Raw genomic sequence first — 14118 nt, 5'->3', positions numbered from 1 at the left:
AATACTATGTATAAAAGCACAAACTATGTATAGGAAAGTCAATATGTAATAGAAAATATTTGTATCATCTATTGGTAAAAATTATAAATAAACTTTGCATTTGACCACACGTCTACGAATTTACATAACAGACGAATTCGTTTATACATATATGTGTGTATTATGTTTAACGAATAAAATACGTAGTTGTCCTTTTAGAAAAATGATGTTAAATTAAATAATGGTATGTAATGGTACAAATTTCCCCTTTTAAATTCTTTCTCTATCTAATGAGTCTAATGTTATAAAATAACCAAAATGACATTAGAAAACAGAGGTTATCGATATAAAATAACAAGAAAGGAAGAAACTAAGGAAGTCAGGTAAAAGAAATTAGTGTAGTGGATGATTCTTTAACATTTAAATCTTTTAAATTCGCTCTTCTCTTTCCTAATTTTCTCGAATAATGCATAACTATGAATAGATTGGCATCTCGAAACAAAAATAATAGAAACAAGGAGCAAAATCCTCTACGACGCCATGATCAGAAATCAACGGTTTCCGATTTGGTGTATAAATATTTAAGGAAGATCGCGTACACCGATAGCGTTCGAAAACAACGTAATAATGCATGTAATAGATTTCGAAGAAGAAACGCAAGAAAGAGAATCATCCATTCGCGCAGAAACTCAAATACAGGTATAAGTTTAATATGAATTATATTTTTTCGATGTAATTTATTAATGTAAGTGATATAAAATCTCTATATTTGTGATATTTGGCATTTTAGATAACAGATTAAGATCTTATGTAAGTGAAGCACTTTCTTTTGCGGTGCATTCTGGTTATTTAATCCCTATCGATCGTACCGGAAGGTACCTACAACTTTCTCCATGTTTGACACTATTTCCAACGAAAAATAAAAATAATATGTATAAACCAATAAAAAGGTAATATATAATGGTACAAAAAAAGCAAGTAAAAACGGAATAAAAGGTACAAAGATCTGTTTATTATACATTTGATAAAATTTGTATAAAATGTTGTACACACAAAACGTTACGTGAAAAATATTCCATTCAAAAATAATTTTTTTATCATTCAAAAGAGCACTTCACTTGGAGTAGTTATCTATTAATAATTTAAATCAAAGTCACGTTTAGCAGAGTCACGAGCTCAACGAAAAATTTAATTATTTCTGTTTCGTCGATTCTCTTGTCGTTTACATTCTTCTTGACAACGTTTAATCCACGCTTTTAGTTCTCTTTTCCTCTTTTTGTCTCCAGAAGACAAAATCTTTCCTTCTAATTCACTGTAAAAATTATCCACGTTATCTGATGATGCTTGGTTTGATTTATTGTTTCCTATCGTCGTTCTATTCCTTTCCTGAACATTTCTTCTTGAGGACTCTATCAAGAAATCCTGAACTGGTCTCGTTTGTCTTTCTTCATTTATTCTTCTGTGATCATTTTCTTGCACATCTTCTCTTTCTTGCACTCTTGAATTATTATTATGTCTAGCGTTTCTTTGCACTTGATTCTCGCATACACATTCGTCTTCGCTTACGTTTTCGTCAGTCATGTTACAAGAGCATTGCGGTACTTCTCTAGCTGCAACATTCTCTTCATGTTTTTCGTGTTGCCTTCGAGTATTTCTTTTTGATTTGTTGATCCATACTCTTCGACTTTTGCTCGTAGGTTCTGGTTCTTCGTCAGTTGTCGTTTCACAGTCGCAATCGTCATCATTATCATCGCGTTTCCTGCGAAGTTTCGGTGTCTTAACTGGCGAAGACAATGCGCAATCTCTTCGATCTTTCATACAAGTGGCTTGGTTCATCGAGATCGCTTTTGGTCCGATTAAATGATACTCGTTTTCTAACAATTCCATAACGAATCTAGGATAGAAATTTATCGATAAGTTATCTTAACTTTTGAGGCGAGAAAAGAGTGCTATTCTGCACTACGTCATAAGAATAATTATTTGGAAATTCATTGTCGCTTTCTTAATATTTTTTAAGGTCCTCTAACTATGTACTTAACATTAGTAATATATATAATGATAGAATATAAAATAGATAAAAACTGTTAATAGAAAATAAACTATTTTGTTATTAATTTCAATAATAGACATAATATATTTTATTTTTAAATAGAGAATATAATTTTCTATGAAACACAGTCATAGCTTTTTACAACTATAGCACTATATTGTTTTATAAAAAAACAAATAATTGCATTTTCTTAGTAATATATATAATGATAGAATATAAAATAGATAAAAACTGTTAATAGAAAATAAACTATTTTGTTATTAATTTCAATAATAGACATAATATATTTTATTTTTAAATAGAGAATATAATTTTCTATGAAACACAATCATAGCTTTTTACAACTATAGCACTATATTGTTTTATAAAAAAACAAATAATTGCATTTTCTTTATTTTCCATAACGGCCTTAGAAGTCCCAGTTACTAATAGATCCTTCGGAAATCTCCTAAATTTCATTTACAGGAAAAGATTTGATTGTTCATCGAGTGAAACGAACCGATGGAAGCGTTACAGTTAACAGTTGAACTGCAAACGAAACTGGTCGATAGATGCACGGTCTACGAGCGAGATAAACGGTTTTGCAGTTGCCTTGAAACGCGATCGTGTCTCACGCGAGACACAATTTTCGCCTACACCGGCTGTTTCGCTCTGTTTGACGCAGAACTAACCCTTGGGAACAGACCTGTTTCAGCGTGGTTCGCACCTGAGCGTAAAGGTCACCATCGTCGTGATAAGTTGCTTGAATATAGTCGACGATATCCTCCGCGGTGGATGTCGGTAGCAGACGGTCTTCTTTGCGCTGCAACAACCTCATCGCCTCCATCACGCGCAAGGAGAATCTCGAAGAGTTTTCTGCCATGCGTACACACTCGCAAAATCTCTGCAAAAAGAAAGAAATTGTATGACGACGAATGACGTTAATACTGCTGTTCTGATTAAGTTTGAATCTGATGTTTTATATTTAATATAAATTAAATTATATAAGTTAAATATTGTAATAGAAAGTTGAGAATGAAGAAGGTTTGTGAAGTTGGAATTGGTGAAGGATGGTTTCAGGAAGATGAGTATATTATGGTTTATTATTTAGTTTGAATATACTATGACAAAGTTGGAGATTGAAGAACTTTGAAAAATTGTAATTGCCAAAATTGATTTCAAGTAAATGATGGACTTAAAAAAGGAAACATTTTATTGAATTTTTTAAAAGATCATTTTCTTGTTATGTAGTATATGTTAGACCTTTTTAACAGCAGGATCTTCTGCGCAAGCTGCTGTACACTCTGATTCATCGCCTTCATCGTCATCTTCGTCATCATCGTCTAAATTTTCTTCCCTGTCTTCTTCAAGGATTTCATTTAACATTCTGTCTGCCTCTGCGTCTGATAATGTTCCTGATCTTGAATTGTCCATATTCAAAGTAAATGATCCAGTAAGAAAGCATGTAAAATTTAGAAAAGGCAACACGTACTTGTATCGAGCGTGTGAATTTGAAGATTATCGTTTATCAAGATGTCATCGAAGCGAACTATCTTGAAGGATGCCGTATACGGTAACAATACATTTAGAATAACTTACGAATGTTCAGATATTTCTTTTAATAAACAAATTCGGTAGAACTTCAATAGAACTCAGAATATTTATTTATGATAATAATTTAAAAAATAACACCATTTTTCCAATAAGAATTTTATTTCTAGCATTACTATTTATATTTACTACGCTATTATCATATTTTTAACCACTGTAGATCATCGTGTGAGAGAACAGTATACCATAGGATTTATTAATATTTAAATAATAATAACGATAGTTTTCAACACATATTAATATTGTAAAGCACAGAGCCCAGCAATAGAATTAAATAAAAGGCCAGATTATTCCATATTCCAAGACATATGAAATCCATCTTGCCTGGAGTTACCTCTGTAACTGTGTTTTCCATGCGTCAGTATCGATTTGCAATTGAAATAACAGTACATGAACATGCTATATGGTAAGTGGGCGGTGTGTTGGTCTGAAGAGGAAAAAATAGGAGGAGCATTTGATCGCTGGAGGGAGAACCGTATGAGTAAAATATTAATAAGAAGCAATGTCTATTCGTACACGGAAACAACATGCTTTTATTTCAATAATGTAATGTATAATGAAATTATATATTGCTCTCTTCCATTTTCGTTATGCAAGTTGACTTTCTACTGCGTAGTTTCCCTTTCTCATATTTAAATCTACCTTTTCACATCTATCTTGTATTTGTATTGTAAAAGAATAAGAATAGTTATACGGTAGCAACTTCTCATTGATTAAGAATTTAAAAAAACAATTTTCGTTAAGTATTCAATCTTAATAATATCTTTCTTTATGTAAAAATAATTTTATTCGAAGAGAAAATCATTACAGAACTATTAAATAGAATCTCTATGAACAGAATTTCTATAAATAGAATTTCTATAAATAGAATCTCTATAAATAAACACTTCAGAAAGAACGCTTAAAAAGAAATGTACCAAGAATCGTAGTCAGAGTACGATTACATCTGAATTTTTCCGTTGTTTCTTTTAGAATTTCGCAAAACTATTGATGGTTGTTTCGTATCTGATAACGACGAGCTTACTGGCTAAGAATTACCTGGACGAGTGCGGATAAGAACCGTGCCAGCGCGGTAAGCCACAATTTGCCAACAGCCTGGGAAACGAAGGGCTGTATACTCCTTCTATACCTCACGGGACCAAACCCTAAGTCTAAATGATTAAGTTCTGGTTATGGAAGAATTACGGTATCTCTTATTATATTTTCTAGTATTCCTTAATGGAACAAGAAGCATTTACGTTAACTCATTCAATGAAAGAACTAGAACAAAGAATCTACGAACGAAAGAATCTGGAAAACTGTAAGAATTGGACAATGGTAGACTAGAGGAGAACCATTCAGCATATAGAATTTTTATATAAAATTGTATAACTTTTATCTTGTATCTATTATTTCTACATGATGTGCTTTATTAAATTAGTTATTAAAATTTATTTTTCAAAATATTGCGATTTTTAGAAACGTATGGAGTGAGCAGATTAATTTGTTAACACATATTCATTCTGAATTTTCCAAGGATCAGGTAAACCACTTATTTGCCAAATGAGTTCATTCCATAAAACAAAAATAGAGAAAATTGATGAAATTATATATAAGAAGCATCAATGCTATGGCACCAAACCTGAGAATTTTCATTCAATTCAATTTTAATTTAAAAATTTCATATGTTGAGTGTGAACGGCTCAAATATAAATCTAGAAATCACGCGAATTCAAAAGTTACTTCATGGAACTAAAAATGAAACGATGCAGGTTGCTTGAAAAAAGTCAGGTAACCCAAAGGAAGAAAAGTAAAAGCTGCTACGTTAATCTTTCATCGCAGGCGATACTTCCCGCATAAGGGAAGCGTAAACGAAGTAACGAAAACGGAAATCTGCTAATCAGTACACACCTGACACGAAACACATAGAAGGAACGCAGAACGTAGTCGGAAGTCAGTGGTAAATAGGCAAGCCGAGCGAAGTAAGAAAAGTTTAATCACGTCTTTTGCCAAAGAGGAGGGGCGTCCTCGTGACGACTTGATGAGATAACTTTGCTTCGGTTGTGAAACAATGGGCGTCACGAATACGTGACTTCGTGCAAGGGTGAAAGAGGAATCCGTGCGCTTCCTACGCGAAGATGGTAAACGGTGGATGAAATTAATGGTTAGACACGCGACCTCTTCGCCATGATGTCGCTTCTAGGTGTACAATACATGGAATCATGCGTGATCTTCCTTGGTATTCATCACTTACGAACAAGGAGAACAAACATTTTACTCGTGGAACGATGAAAAATACTTGTTGAAGCTTCTTCAGGTGAATCGTTCATGCCTTGAATTCTGAAGAACTTGGAGACTTAGGATCTGCTAGATTTTGTTTTATATTGGCATAATTGAGTTCCAACTGATAGATTAGATAAAATGTGAAGGTAAAAATGTTGATTATATAAAATAATTAGGTATTGTATTTCATTTATTAAATGTTTCTTTTTTAAAGTAGGTAATTTCATTTAAGAGAGGTTTATTCTATAAAGTGACACTACAATTATATTTTTCAAAACAGACTTAACAAATTCTTAGATCTTCTTTAAATACTTCCTATCTATATTCCAATAAAAATTGTGACTCGAATTAGGATTGTTATCAAACATGATCACTAAAGGAAATAAGTAAATAGGTCAAAATACCTGCAACAATACTTATAATGAACCGGTAACTGTTTATAATACTAATGACTACTGTATTATATCTTTGCAATATCTTAAGTTTAAAACCATGACAAACCAGGCTAATCATTAAGTATAACAAAAGTATACCTAAAAGAACTAAGCAGAAATTTTGATAGCACAATAGGCCAATCTTTAAAATAATTGTTTCTGCTTATAAAAAAATATATTTAAAGGAACCAAAGGGAAACTCTGGTTACTTTAAAAGTAGGATTAAAAAGGACAGAAGGTACAATGAGGAAAATGCGATGGCGGCACGAAGATATGGTCAGAGTGTGTAATCCGTCGTTTTCCAGGACTGCGATTACGCAGATTAGTCAGAGGTCGCGCGGTGTCATTGGGATCTAAGGGGTTTCGGGGCGCATCCGGGGCTCAGGAGGTCACATGACGTGATGTCACGTTACTCGTTGGTCGCGGGCAGGTGTTTGGGTTCGCACGAGCAGAGACCAAGCGAGCAAGAGCCGCGGGGGCGTTCGCTATCGCGAATCCAGCCGCATAATGATAACGAGCGGCCGACAGAGCGACGAGAACTCGGTTCGTAATATAAGGACAGGTCTCGTTGATTATTTTTGCTTCTCTGCGAAAACGTCAGACTTGATCAGATCGATTAGCAGGTTTAGCTTTCATTGGTATCATTATAAAGGAATGATTACCATTATATATATATTATACCATTATATTACCAAGTTGTCCATTTTCTTTGCATATGTAGAAGTAAAAACTTGATTTTTGAAAAGGAAATTGAAATTCCAAGGAGACTAATTTCTTATTAATTAACAATCAGTACTTGTCTTAAATATCTTAAGTAATCTCAAGTAATCTTAAGCATCTTAAGCAAAATTCAAAATTACATTTATCTTAATACTAATAGGAGTATTCTTTTTAAGATTCCTTATGTGATCTCTTAACAAGAATGAAAAAATTATCATGAAGATATATATTGGTAAAATATACATATTGTAAAAATTAGTAGGAGTAGTATGTTTAAAATATTTATTGGCAGTAGTTTTAGATACTTAAGTAAACCTTAATCCAATTTCTTCAACAATCTAAAAAATATATTCATTTGGTATACTAGATAGAAGGTATACTTTAAAATGACATCTACGTTTATTCAAGAAGATCCCAATGATAAGGATATCATTTCTTAACTTAAAAAATAAGTAAATGTAGAATAAGTATTGCAAAAATTGCCAGGGAATATAGTTCATGTTTAAAAGCGGGTCTGGGAATGAATCATTTTGTTTCTTACAGGTACACCTGGCGAACTTATGGAAGCTAAACTGTTGTTCCTAAGACACCTGTACCGTGGCCTCGTGAGATCACGACCACATGGCCGTTGGCGCATCACCCTTCAACGCTAAATTAGATATTACGATAACAAATGGCGTTATTTAACCCGCGGTGCGCCCCCGTCCCCGAGTTAAATTTGAACAGGCAATATAATCCACGCTGCTCACCCCCTTTTTCGCGTACGAAAACGACACGCTATTCTGTAAATCACCGTCGCACCTCCAATTCTCTTTCGTGCAATTACGTTTACCGCTATTAGTGTCCAACTTGTGTTAAAGAAAGGAAGAAGATTTAATGCTGCTAACATAGACAAAATTAAGGATATCACAAATATAGTGAATTCGTTGAAAGTAGAATTTTTTAACTGCTTAAGAATATTATTTAATTTAGCAGAAAGAAATTAAGCGCTATTTGCAGCACTAGTTGAGTAATTCTTGAAATTATTTTCTTTATGCATATACAAATATCTTTTTCAAACAGAATAATTACTTTTTTTAAACGTTGAGAAAAGCTATACGTAAATATTGATGTAAAATTTTCGATCATTTGACTATATCTATATTATTAAACTTTTAGATACTTTTATATTAATATTTCTTAAGATTCTCGCGTTGCAAATTGAAAAGCGTGTTTAGTGTTATCCAGCGCACGACAGTTAATTGAACAATTGGAAAGTATTTACTGATCGAATTACTAATATTACTTATATTTTCTGATCGTTCTGTGCCGATTATGCTTCGCAATACACAGCTACAGACACGCGAAGGTCAAAGGACCTGGTTGTTCTATTGCAGTACGACTAACTCCCGCGAAAAGCAATCGATCTTTTGACCATTAATTGCCATCCATGTCGTACGAACGGCGTGGATTGCAACATTGATGAGGTCGAATAGAAACAATTTTAAGGCACGAGTCAGCCTCATCAATGTTGCAGTTCCCCCATTCGATATTGCCTACATGGTCGTGTAATTTACTTCATAATAATTACCAACGCATTAAACATTCGTAGGTAACATGAAAGTGTCAGCTGCCGATTGTCCCAGAGACATTAGAAACGCGTAGGTAGGTGGTTCTTGTCTGCTAGATTAACATAGCATGCCAATGTTCTTGTATGTCTATATGTACATATGTACGTAAGCATAGACAGATGAAGATAAATGCCATAAAATAATTTGCCAAAAGGGAAACTTAAGCTTTCTGAAAATATGAGAGCTTCTGCCAAATAGATGGGCCAAACAGTGAATAAAATACGAATTAGGAATAATACGAGGCACGCTATTAATATAATATAAAGGTAACATATTATATCATTAAAAATATTGTATAAACGTATTGTCTAATATAAACATAACTTATAAAGAATTTAAAGGATATTGTATACTTACAGAATATCTTTCATAATTAGTGTCTCTGTCTATGTTTATGTTTATGTTTCTGTCTACATGTTTATGGTTTCTCGAAGAGAACAAACAAAGAATAATAAAAGTGTTCCCGAGTCCTTATCGACATAATAACGAGACTTTTGTATTTCTTGTAGGTAGCAAGGTAATTCCTTTCCAGCAAACAGACTGAATAGGATTGTCGGTTTTAAAGCAGCGCCAGAAAGTTCAGTTTCAACTGCATATAAAAGTGTATTTCCTGCAGATAATACTAGTAAAATCCAAGGTATTTAATAATGTTTAAAAATTAAAAAATTTAAGTTTATCTTACTTTGCAATGATTTATGGCAGAAGCTATGCAATAATTATTAGTGACATGAATTTATACAGTCATGAAATGTTATAGTATTATTTGTAAATTATACAAGAACTATATGCAACAAGGTAACGTTCATGCGAAAATTTTCAAAAGTATGAATATGTGTTATCTTCTTCTCTGTCCTATATATTTATATACACATTTGTATCTTATTTAAGATAACATTTGCCTTTTAATATTATTATATATTTTTATTAATATTTTTAGTTTTCTGTCTATTATGTGATTCAAGAAGAGAAAGCGACTGCGGCGTGGGTTAGGAGGATCAGCTGTTTTGTGACGCAGAGAAGGCATTTTTTGTAGAATCGTTTACGCTGATGAACATCCAAAAAACATCTTACTAGAAATCTAAGCAAAAATGAAAGAAATAGAATGCAGAGTTCGTAGAAAGTGCTAAAACTTATCCAGAAAGCTGAAATACATGTAGGATTCTCTTTGAAGTTTATTCACGTTGATCATATAAAAAATGATAGAACAAAACTGTTGTGCCCCAATATCCTCGCTTTTCCTTCATAAAGGACAACGAAAGTTAGGCGATTGCCCCATGCATTTGAAACTTCACGTTTTCTTACAAAAACTTAAGTTTTATACTTATTTCTATAATACCCACATTTCTACTCTTACATGATAAATGTATAAAATATAAACGTAACGACTATAGTAAGTATAAGGTATGTCAAAAATATCTTCTTTTAAAAAATGACAAATTCTTACCATATTTATAATATGTTTCGATATGAAATAAATCATAAAGACTTTTTTTACAGAAAAAATTGTCGTTCCAACATTAATTCGAAGCACGCAGAAGTGAAGCAACGATATGACCAGAAGAAAAAGAGCATAAATGCGTGTTTAATAAACAGTAACGTCCGTCAGTAACAACTTTCAACGCGATGCCGATGCTAATCTCCATCATTCAATCATGCAAGATACGAAGAGCCCAGCGACCTATTATAACAATAGATCTAGAGATTAGGGTCGTGATACGTGCGTAAGGTTGAGCGATTATCGCTTGCGGGCCCCATACCCGGGGATTGGCCGCCCAGGGTTAGGTTTTTGCCTTGCTTGACCACTTAAAATACCAGCCAAGTACTCACCCCTAACGATTCAGGGGCGGAACAGTAGCTAGCTTCTACGTTGCGCATGTACAGAGAGGCGGAACCATCCCTGATGGCGACGAATTGCGGATCCTTTCTGTGAGAAGGTATGCGGTAACGAAGCACGTGATAAGGAACATCAACAGACCTGACGGGAAGTTATGACGAGAAAGAAGTTACGTCGCGAAGAAGTCGAAATTCCTCTTAAACACTTAATGGCGTCCTTAAACATCTAACTAATATTTCTCAATATTTCTAAATTATTATTGAATTTATGGTTAGTGAATACGGGAACAATTAATTTTGTGAAACGTGGAAACATCAAAAGAAAAGAAACTGAATTTTATTTTACAATTAATCAAAATTATACAGATTGAGAAGATCAAGAGGAGATTGTAAATTTAACATTTGTGGATGATAAGTGAAGAACATCTGATGAACGCGATAAATTGTGAGTTTCAATTAATTCAAGATTAGGGATGGTTACATAGAAGTTAATAGGAACTTTTATCGAATAGAAATATCGGTGATTTATTTGATTCATTTGTGAATGAAAATAATTTGACCGTCTTTGAAAGTGCTGCACGTGGTTTCATTGGTGTTTATAGTTTCTATCTGTTTTAGAGGAATGAGCTCTCACGCGCATGCAAGGACAATTTGTAGCGGAAGCGCAGTGTCAGGCGCGGTTTCTGCGTTGCATTTCTTGAGAAGCTATAGCCTGTTCGCACCGACTTCAGGTACTTTTATGGATTTTGGATTTACTATTGTTTAATTAGAAATCTGCATCTTCTTATTTTGATATCAATTTTCTTCATAATCATAAAATACAATTTCTTTCTTGATAAAAGCGCTTAATTTCTATTTATAAGCACTTAAGTTTTTTATTTTTTATACAATAAGAGCATAGTAACTATGAAATGTACTATATCTCCGTTACTAATATATTTATTTGTATTTGTACATTATTACATTTATTTATTGTTCAAATTGATATATATAGTTTGATTTTACGTTTATTACGTCTTTTTCAGTTTTGTGATTTGACTGTATGATTTTTTGTATATCATTTTGTTTAGTTAAAGAGCAAGCGAACCAATTCATGGATAGATGAATATGTTGATCAGCATGATGTTTGAATTTAGGCGATTTCCAGACTGTTTGCAACTCCTCAAGTAGCCGTGATCGTCTAGTGGTTAGGACCCTACGTTGTGGCCGTAGTAACCCAGGTTCGAATCCTGGTCACGGCAATGTGCTATTGACACATTGTCACGGTAGAGGCTTTTTTTTGCAATTTTTACTTTTTTATTTCTTTCACATTAAAAATAATAGAATACCCTTGTTATTATGTTATTAATATCGTCAGAGTAATTAGAGGGGTAAGTGAAAAAGATAAAATCAGTCTGGGCAGAAATATTTGGAAAGGTTAATTATAATAGAGTATTCATAGTGAATCGACAAGGATTTTGTGAAAACATACAATACGTTAAAATCAATCATACACACAAATTTAACATTTCAAACACGTATGTTGTTAAAATTGTATTTCTAAAATGAAATAAGACACGATTTCTTTATTTTTAATTCATCCCCTTTAGAATGGCGTTGAATTTTAACTAATTTCATTGAATTTTATAGTTGTGTTGCTTTTTTCAAATGCAGTACTAAATAAGGACAAAAAGAAATAATCTATAGAATTGGAAAACAAAAAATAAAGTTTTTAATTACCCCTGGTGGGACTCGAACCCACAATCCCCGGTTTAGGAGACCGATGCCTTATCCATTAGGCCACAGGGGCGGTTAATATTTCGCTTTTTAAAAAACCTACGTATTGTTATCACTATGTAACAAATTTTATACACAATTATTTTATTACTATACGAGCAATATCTTTCAAAATAATTAAATTAGATAAATTGAGATTCATAAATAAATACTACGTAGTTTGATTGCTAGTTACATTTCTCAAAATAAAACTAGAAGCTAGTTTGCAGTATTTTCTCCTTATTATTAAAAATATAATATCGGAAATTATAATAAAATTATATTAATTTTGTAGATCTGTGCAGATACGAACCATATAATTCCAAAGACTACAACTTTAGAAATATCGACATTTTAGAAAGTTCGAATACACCGGATACAGCAATCGGCCGAACACCTTCACCATTATCAACAACGTTTTCACTTCCAGGATCTTTGCTTCAACCACCATTCGTAACTACCATGCAACCTTTAATACAAACCATAAGTGTGCCCCCAGCATTTTCAAATAGCAATACAAGTAAGTGAATATTTGTTTCAATTACTTAGTAAGAAAAATGCTTGTACAAATTAACAGTTATTATTTATTATTATTCAATTGTATTACTAAGTGCCTCGGTAGCGCAGTAGGCAGCGCGTAAGTCTCATAATCTTAAGGTCGTGAGTTCGATCCTCACCCGGGGCAAAACTTTTGTATTTTTCGCTAAATATTATTGATTAAACATTGATGGATAATTTTACATTTATAGTGTTTCGTAATTACGTGAGTATGAAGTGCAATGATTAATGAAACATTTAATCTGTTGGTAAAACAGGTACTATGATAAATCGTCACTTTTTGGGGGCGAATAACATTACTAGTGTACACAGACGACCTAGAAGCGAAAAAAAACCCATTCCAGATGATCAGAAGGACGAGAAATATTACGAAAGACGTAAACGTAATAATCAAGCAGCGAAAAAATCTCGTGACGCCCGAAAAATACGAGAAGATAACGTGAGTAAAAGTTGAATTATATTGCTACAAGAACAAGAAAATATTTATAATGTATCAAATTGTTAAAATGTTATTGTAGATTGCATTACGCGCAACTATTTTGGAGCATGAAAATGCAATTTTGAGGGCACAAGTGATAACGCTTCGAGAGGAAGCACAATGTCTGCGACACATGTTAATAAAACAGCAAGCACCACCACTACAATCTATCAATCGTACAGTTTCTTCTATGACACCTGTTACATTATCACCCCCTCATTCTACAGCAACTTTAGATTACCAGATTTGAAATATGCCATTAATAAGAGGACGATAAAGATGTAATTTCTCATAATCAAAGGAATAACTTGGGAGGATTACTTTAGCGAACACATCATTCTCAAAGAGTGATATTACTCGTTTAGATCTGTTGTGTTATGAAGGTTTAAATTTTATTAATGCCATTAGTGTTATTTACGACTAATGAATGCATGTAGTTTAAAACAAGCAGGTGAAAAGATTTCACTCCTCATAAATTTATCTAAATGAGGCAATGTATTGTTTTAATTTAACAATTGTTGAGAGAAATTTTTGAAGTTGAATGCAAAGCATTAACATAAAATTATATTGACGACTCTTTTTACGAATATCTTTCAAAGTGAAAAAGACGTAATATTGTTTCGTCATTTCTTTTAGTCATTTTTAGGAATATTAATGTAAATAGCAATAAATGTATCATTTTATAACTGTTGAAAAATGAAGATCTATCCATTACAAAAATAAAATGAAAGTAAATGATAACTTATGCAATATAAAAATGCAATTTTTACTATATTATATGACGATACCATCGAAAATTTGGCATATATATGTCAAATGTCCCCAATCATCTTCAGTAAAAGACACTAA

General features: G+C 32.7%; 3 protein-coding genes, 1 long non-coding RNA gene and 3 other non-coding genes across 9 annotated transcripts; 5 read left to right on the top strand and 2 right to left on the bottom strand.

Moving 5' to 3' along the window:
• The first annotated feature begins 119 nt into the window (after window positions 1-119).
• Window positions 120-995, top strand: LOC139990567 (uncharacterized). Its single transcript, XM_074111896.1, has 3 exons — window positions 120-362; window positions 464-678; window positions 770-995. The coding sequence occupies exons 1-3, from the start codon at window positions 298-300 to the stop codon at window positions 931-933; spliced, it is 444 nt and encodes a 147-aa protein (XP_073967997.1). The 5' UTR covers window positions 120-297; the 3' UTR covers window positions 934-995.
• A 738-nt stretch (window positions 996-1733) lies between these two features.
• Window positions 1734-3706, bottom strand: LOC139990561 (uncharacterized). The gene is made up of 3 exons (XM_072009964.2): window positions 3272-3706; window positions 2715-2912; window positions 1734-1873 (listed from the first exon to the last, which is right to left on the bottom strand). The coding sequence occupies exons 1-3, from the start codon at window positions 3440-3442 to the stop codon at window positions 1757-1759; spliced, it is 486 nt and encodes a 161-aa protein (XP_071866065.1). The 5' UTR covers window positions 3443-3706; the 3' UTR covers window positions 1734-1756.
• A 4498-nt stretch (window positions 3707-8204) lies between these two features.
• Window positions 8205-9461, top strand: LOC139990977 (uncharacterized). The gene is made up of 3 exons (XR_011800714.1): window positions 8205-8679; window positions 8800-8911; window positions 9155-9461. It is a non-coding gene; the product is annotated as an uncharacterized lncRNA (long non-coding RNA).
• Window positions 9462-9582: 121 nt separating this feature from the next.
• On the top strand, window positions 9583-14026 carry LOC139990579 (uncharacterized). 3 transcript variants are annotated; one of them, XM_072009977.1, is made up of 6 exons: window positions 9583-9665; window positions 10143-10579; window positions 11097-11209; window positions 12529-12753; window positions 13049-13230; window positions 13310-14026. In XM_072009977.1, exons 3-6 carry the CDS (start codon window positions 11101-11103, stop codon window positions 13517-13519), a joined length of 726 nt encoding a protein of 241 aa, XP_071866078.1. In that variant the 5' UTR covers window positions 9583-9665; window positions 10143-10579; window positions 11097-11100; the 3' UTR covers window positions 13520-14026. The 3 variants fall into 3 exon arrangements, with proteins under 3 accessions (XP_071866078.1, XP_071866076.1, XP_071866077.1); XM_072009975.1 differs by having other exon boundaries at window positions 10143-10923; XM_072009976.1 differs by lacking the exon at window positions 9583-9665 and adding an exon at window positions 9900-10023 and having other exon boundaries at window positions 10143-10923.
• On the top strand, window positions 11648-11719 carry Trnah-gug (transfer RNA histidin (anticodon GUG)). Its single transcript has one exon. It is a non-coding gene; the product is annotated as a tRNA-His (tRNA).
• Trnar-ccu (transfer RNA arginine (anticodon CCU)) lies at window positions 12195-12267 on the bottom strand. The gene has a single exon. It is a non-coding gene; the product is annotated as a tRNA-Arg (tRNA).
• Trnam-cau (transfer RNA methionine (anticodon CAU)) lies at window positions 12846-12918 on the top strand. Its single transcript has one exon. It is a non-coding gene; the product is annotated as a tRNA-Met (tRNA).
• Window positions 14027-14118: the final 92 nt, after the last annotated feature.

Source organism: Bombus fervidus, chromosome 9 (genome assembly GCF_041682495.2).
Source record: "Bombus fervidus isolate BK054 chromosome 9, iyBomFerv1, whole genome shotgun sequence".
Taxonomy (NCBI): Eukaryota; Metazoa; Arthropoda; class Insecta; order Hymenoptera; family Apidae; genus Bombus; species Bombus fervidus.
Note: the sequence above shows the minus strand (reverse complement) of the source record. Positions and strands in the feature narration are given on the sequence as shown.

Excerpts from the sequence above, each read along its gene's own strand:
- LOC139990561 (XM_072009964.2), bottom strand. The coding sequence starts at position 3,442 with ATGGACAATTCAAGATCAGGAACATTATCAGACGCAGAGGCAGACAGA. Across the intron at positions 2,913-3,271 it reads AAGATCCTGCTGTTAAAAAG|AGATTTTGCGAGTGTGTACG; the intron begins GTCTAACATATA and ends TTCTTTTTGCAG. Across the intron at positions 1,874-2,714 it reads TGCGAACCACGCTGAAACAG|ATTCGTTATGGAATTGTTAG; the intron begins GTCTGTTCCCAA and ends TTTCTATCCTAG.
- LOC139990567 (XM_074111896.1), top strand. The coding sequence starts at position 298 with ATGACATTAGAAAACAGAGGTTATCGATATAAAATAACAAGAAAGGAA. Across the intron at positions 363-463 it reads GAAGAAACTAAGGAAGTCAG|ATTGGCATCTCGAAACAAAA; the intron begins GTAAAAGAAATT and ends AACTATGAATAG. Across the intron at positions 679-769 it reads GCGCAGAAACTCAAATACAG|ATAACAGATTAAGATCTTAT; the intron begins GTATAAGTTTAA and ends TTGGCATTTTAG.
- LOC139990579 (XM_072009977.1), top strand. The coding sequence starts at position 11,101 with ATGAGCTCTCACGCGCATGCAAGGACAATTTGTAGCGGAAGCGCAGTG. Across the intron at positions 12,754-13,048 it reads ATTTTCAAATAGCAATACAA|GTACTATGATAAATCGTCAC; the intron begins GTAAGTGAATAT and ends TTGGTAAAACAG. Across the intron at positions 13,231-13,309 it reads GAAAAATACGAGAAGATAAC|ATTGCATTACGCGCAACTAT; the intron begins GTGAGTAAAAGT and ends ATGTTATTGTAG.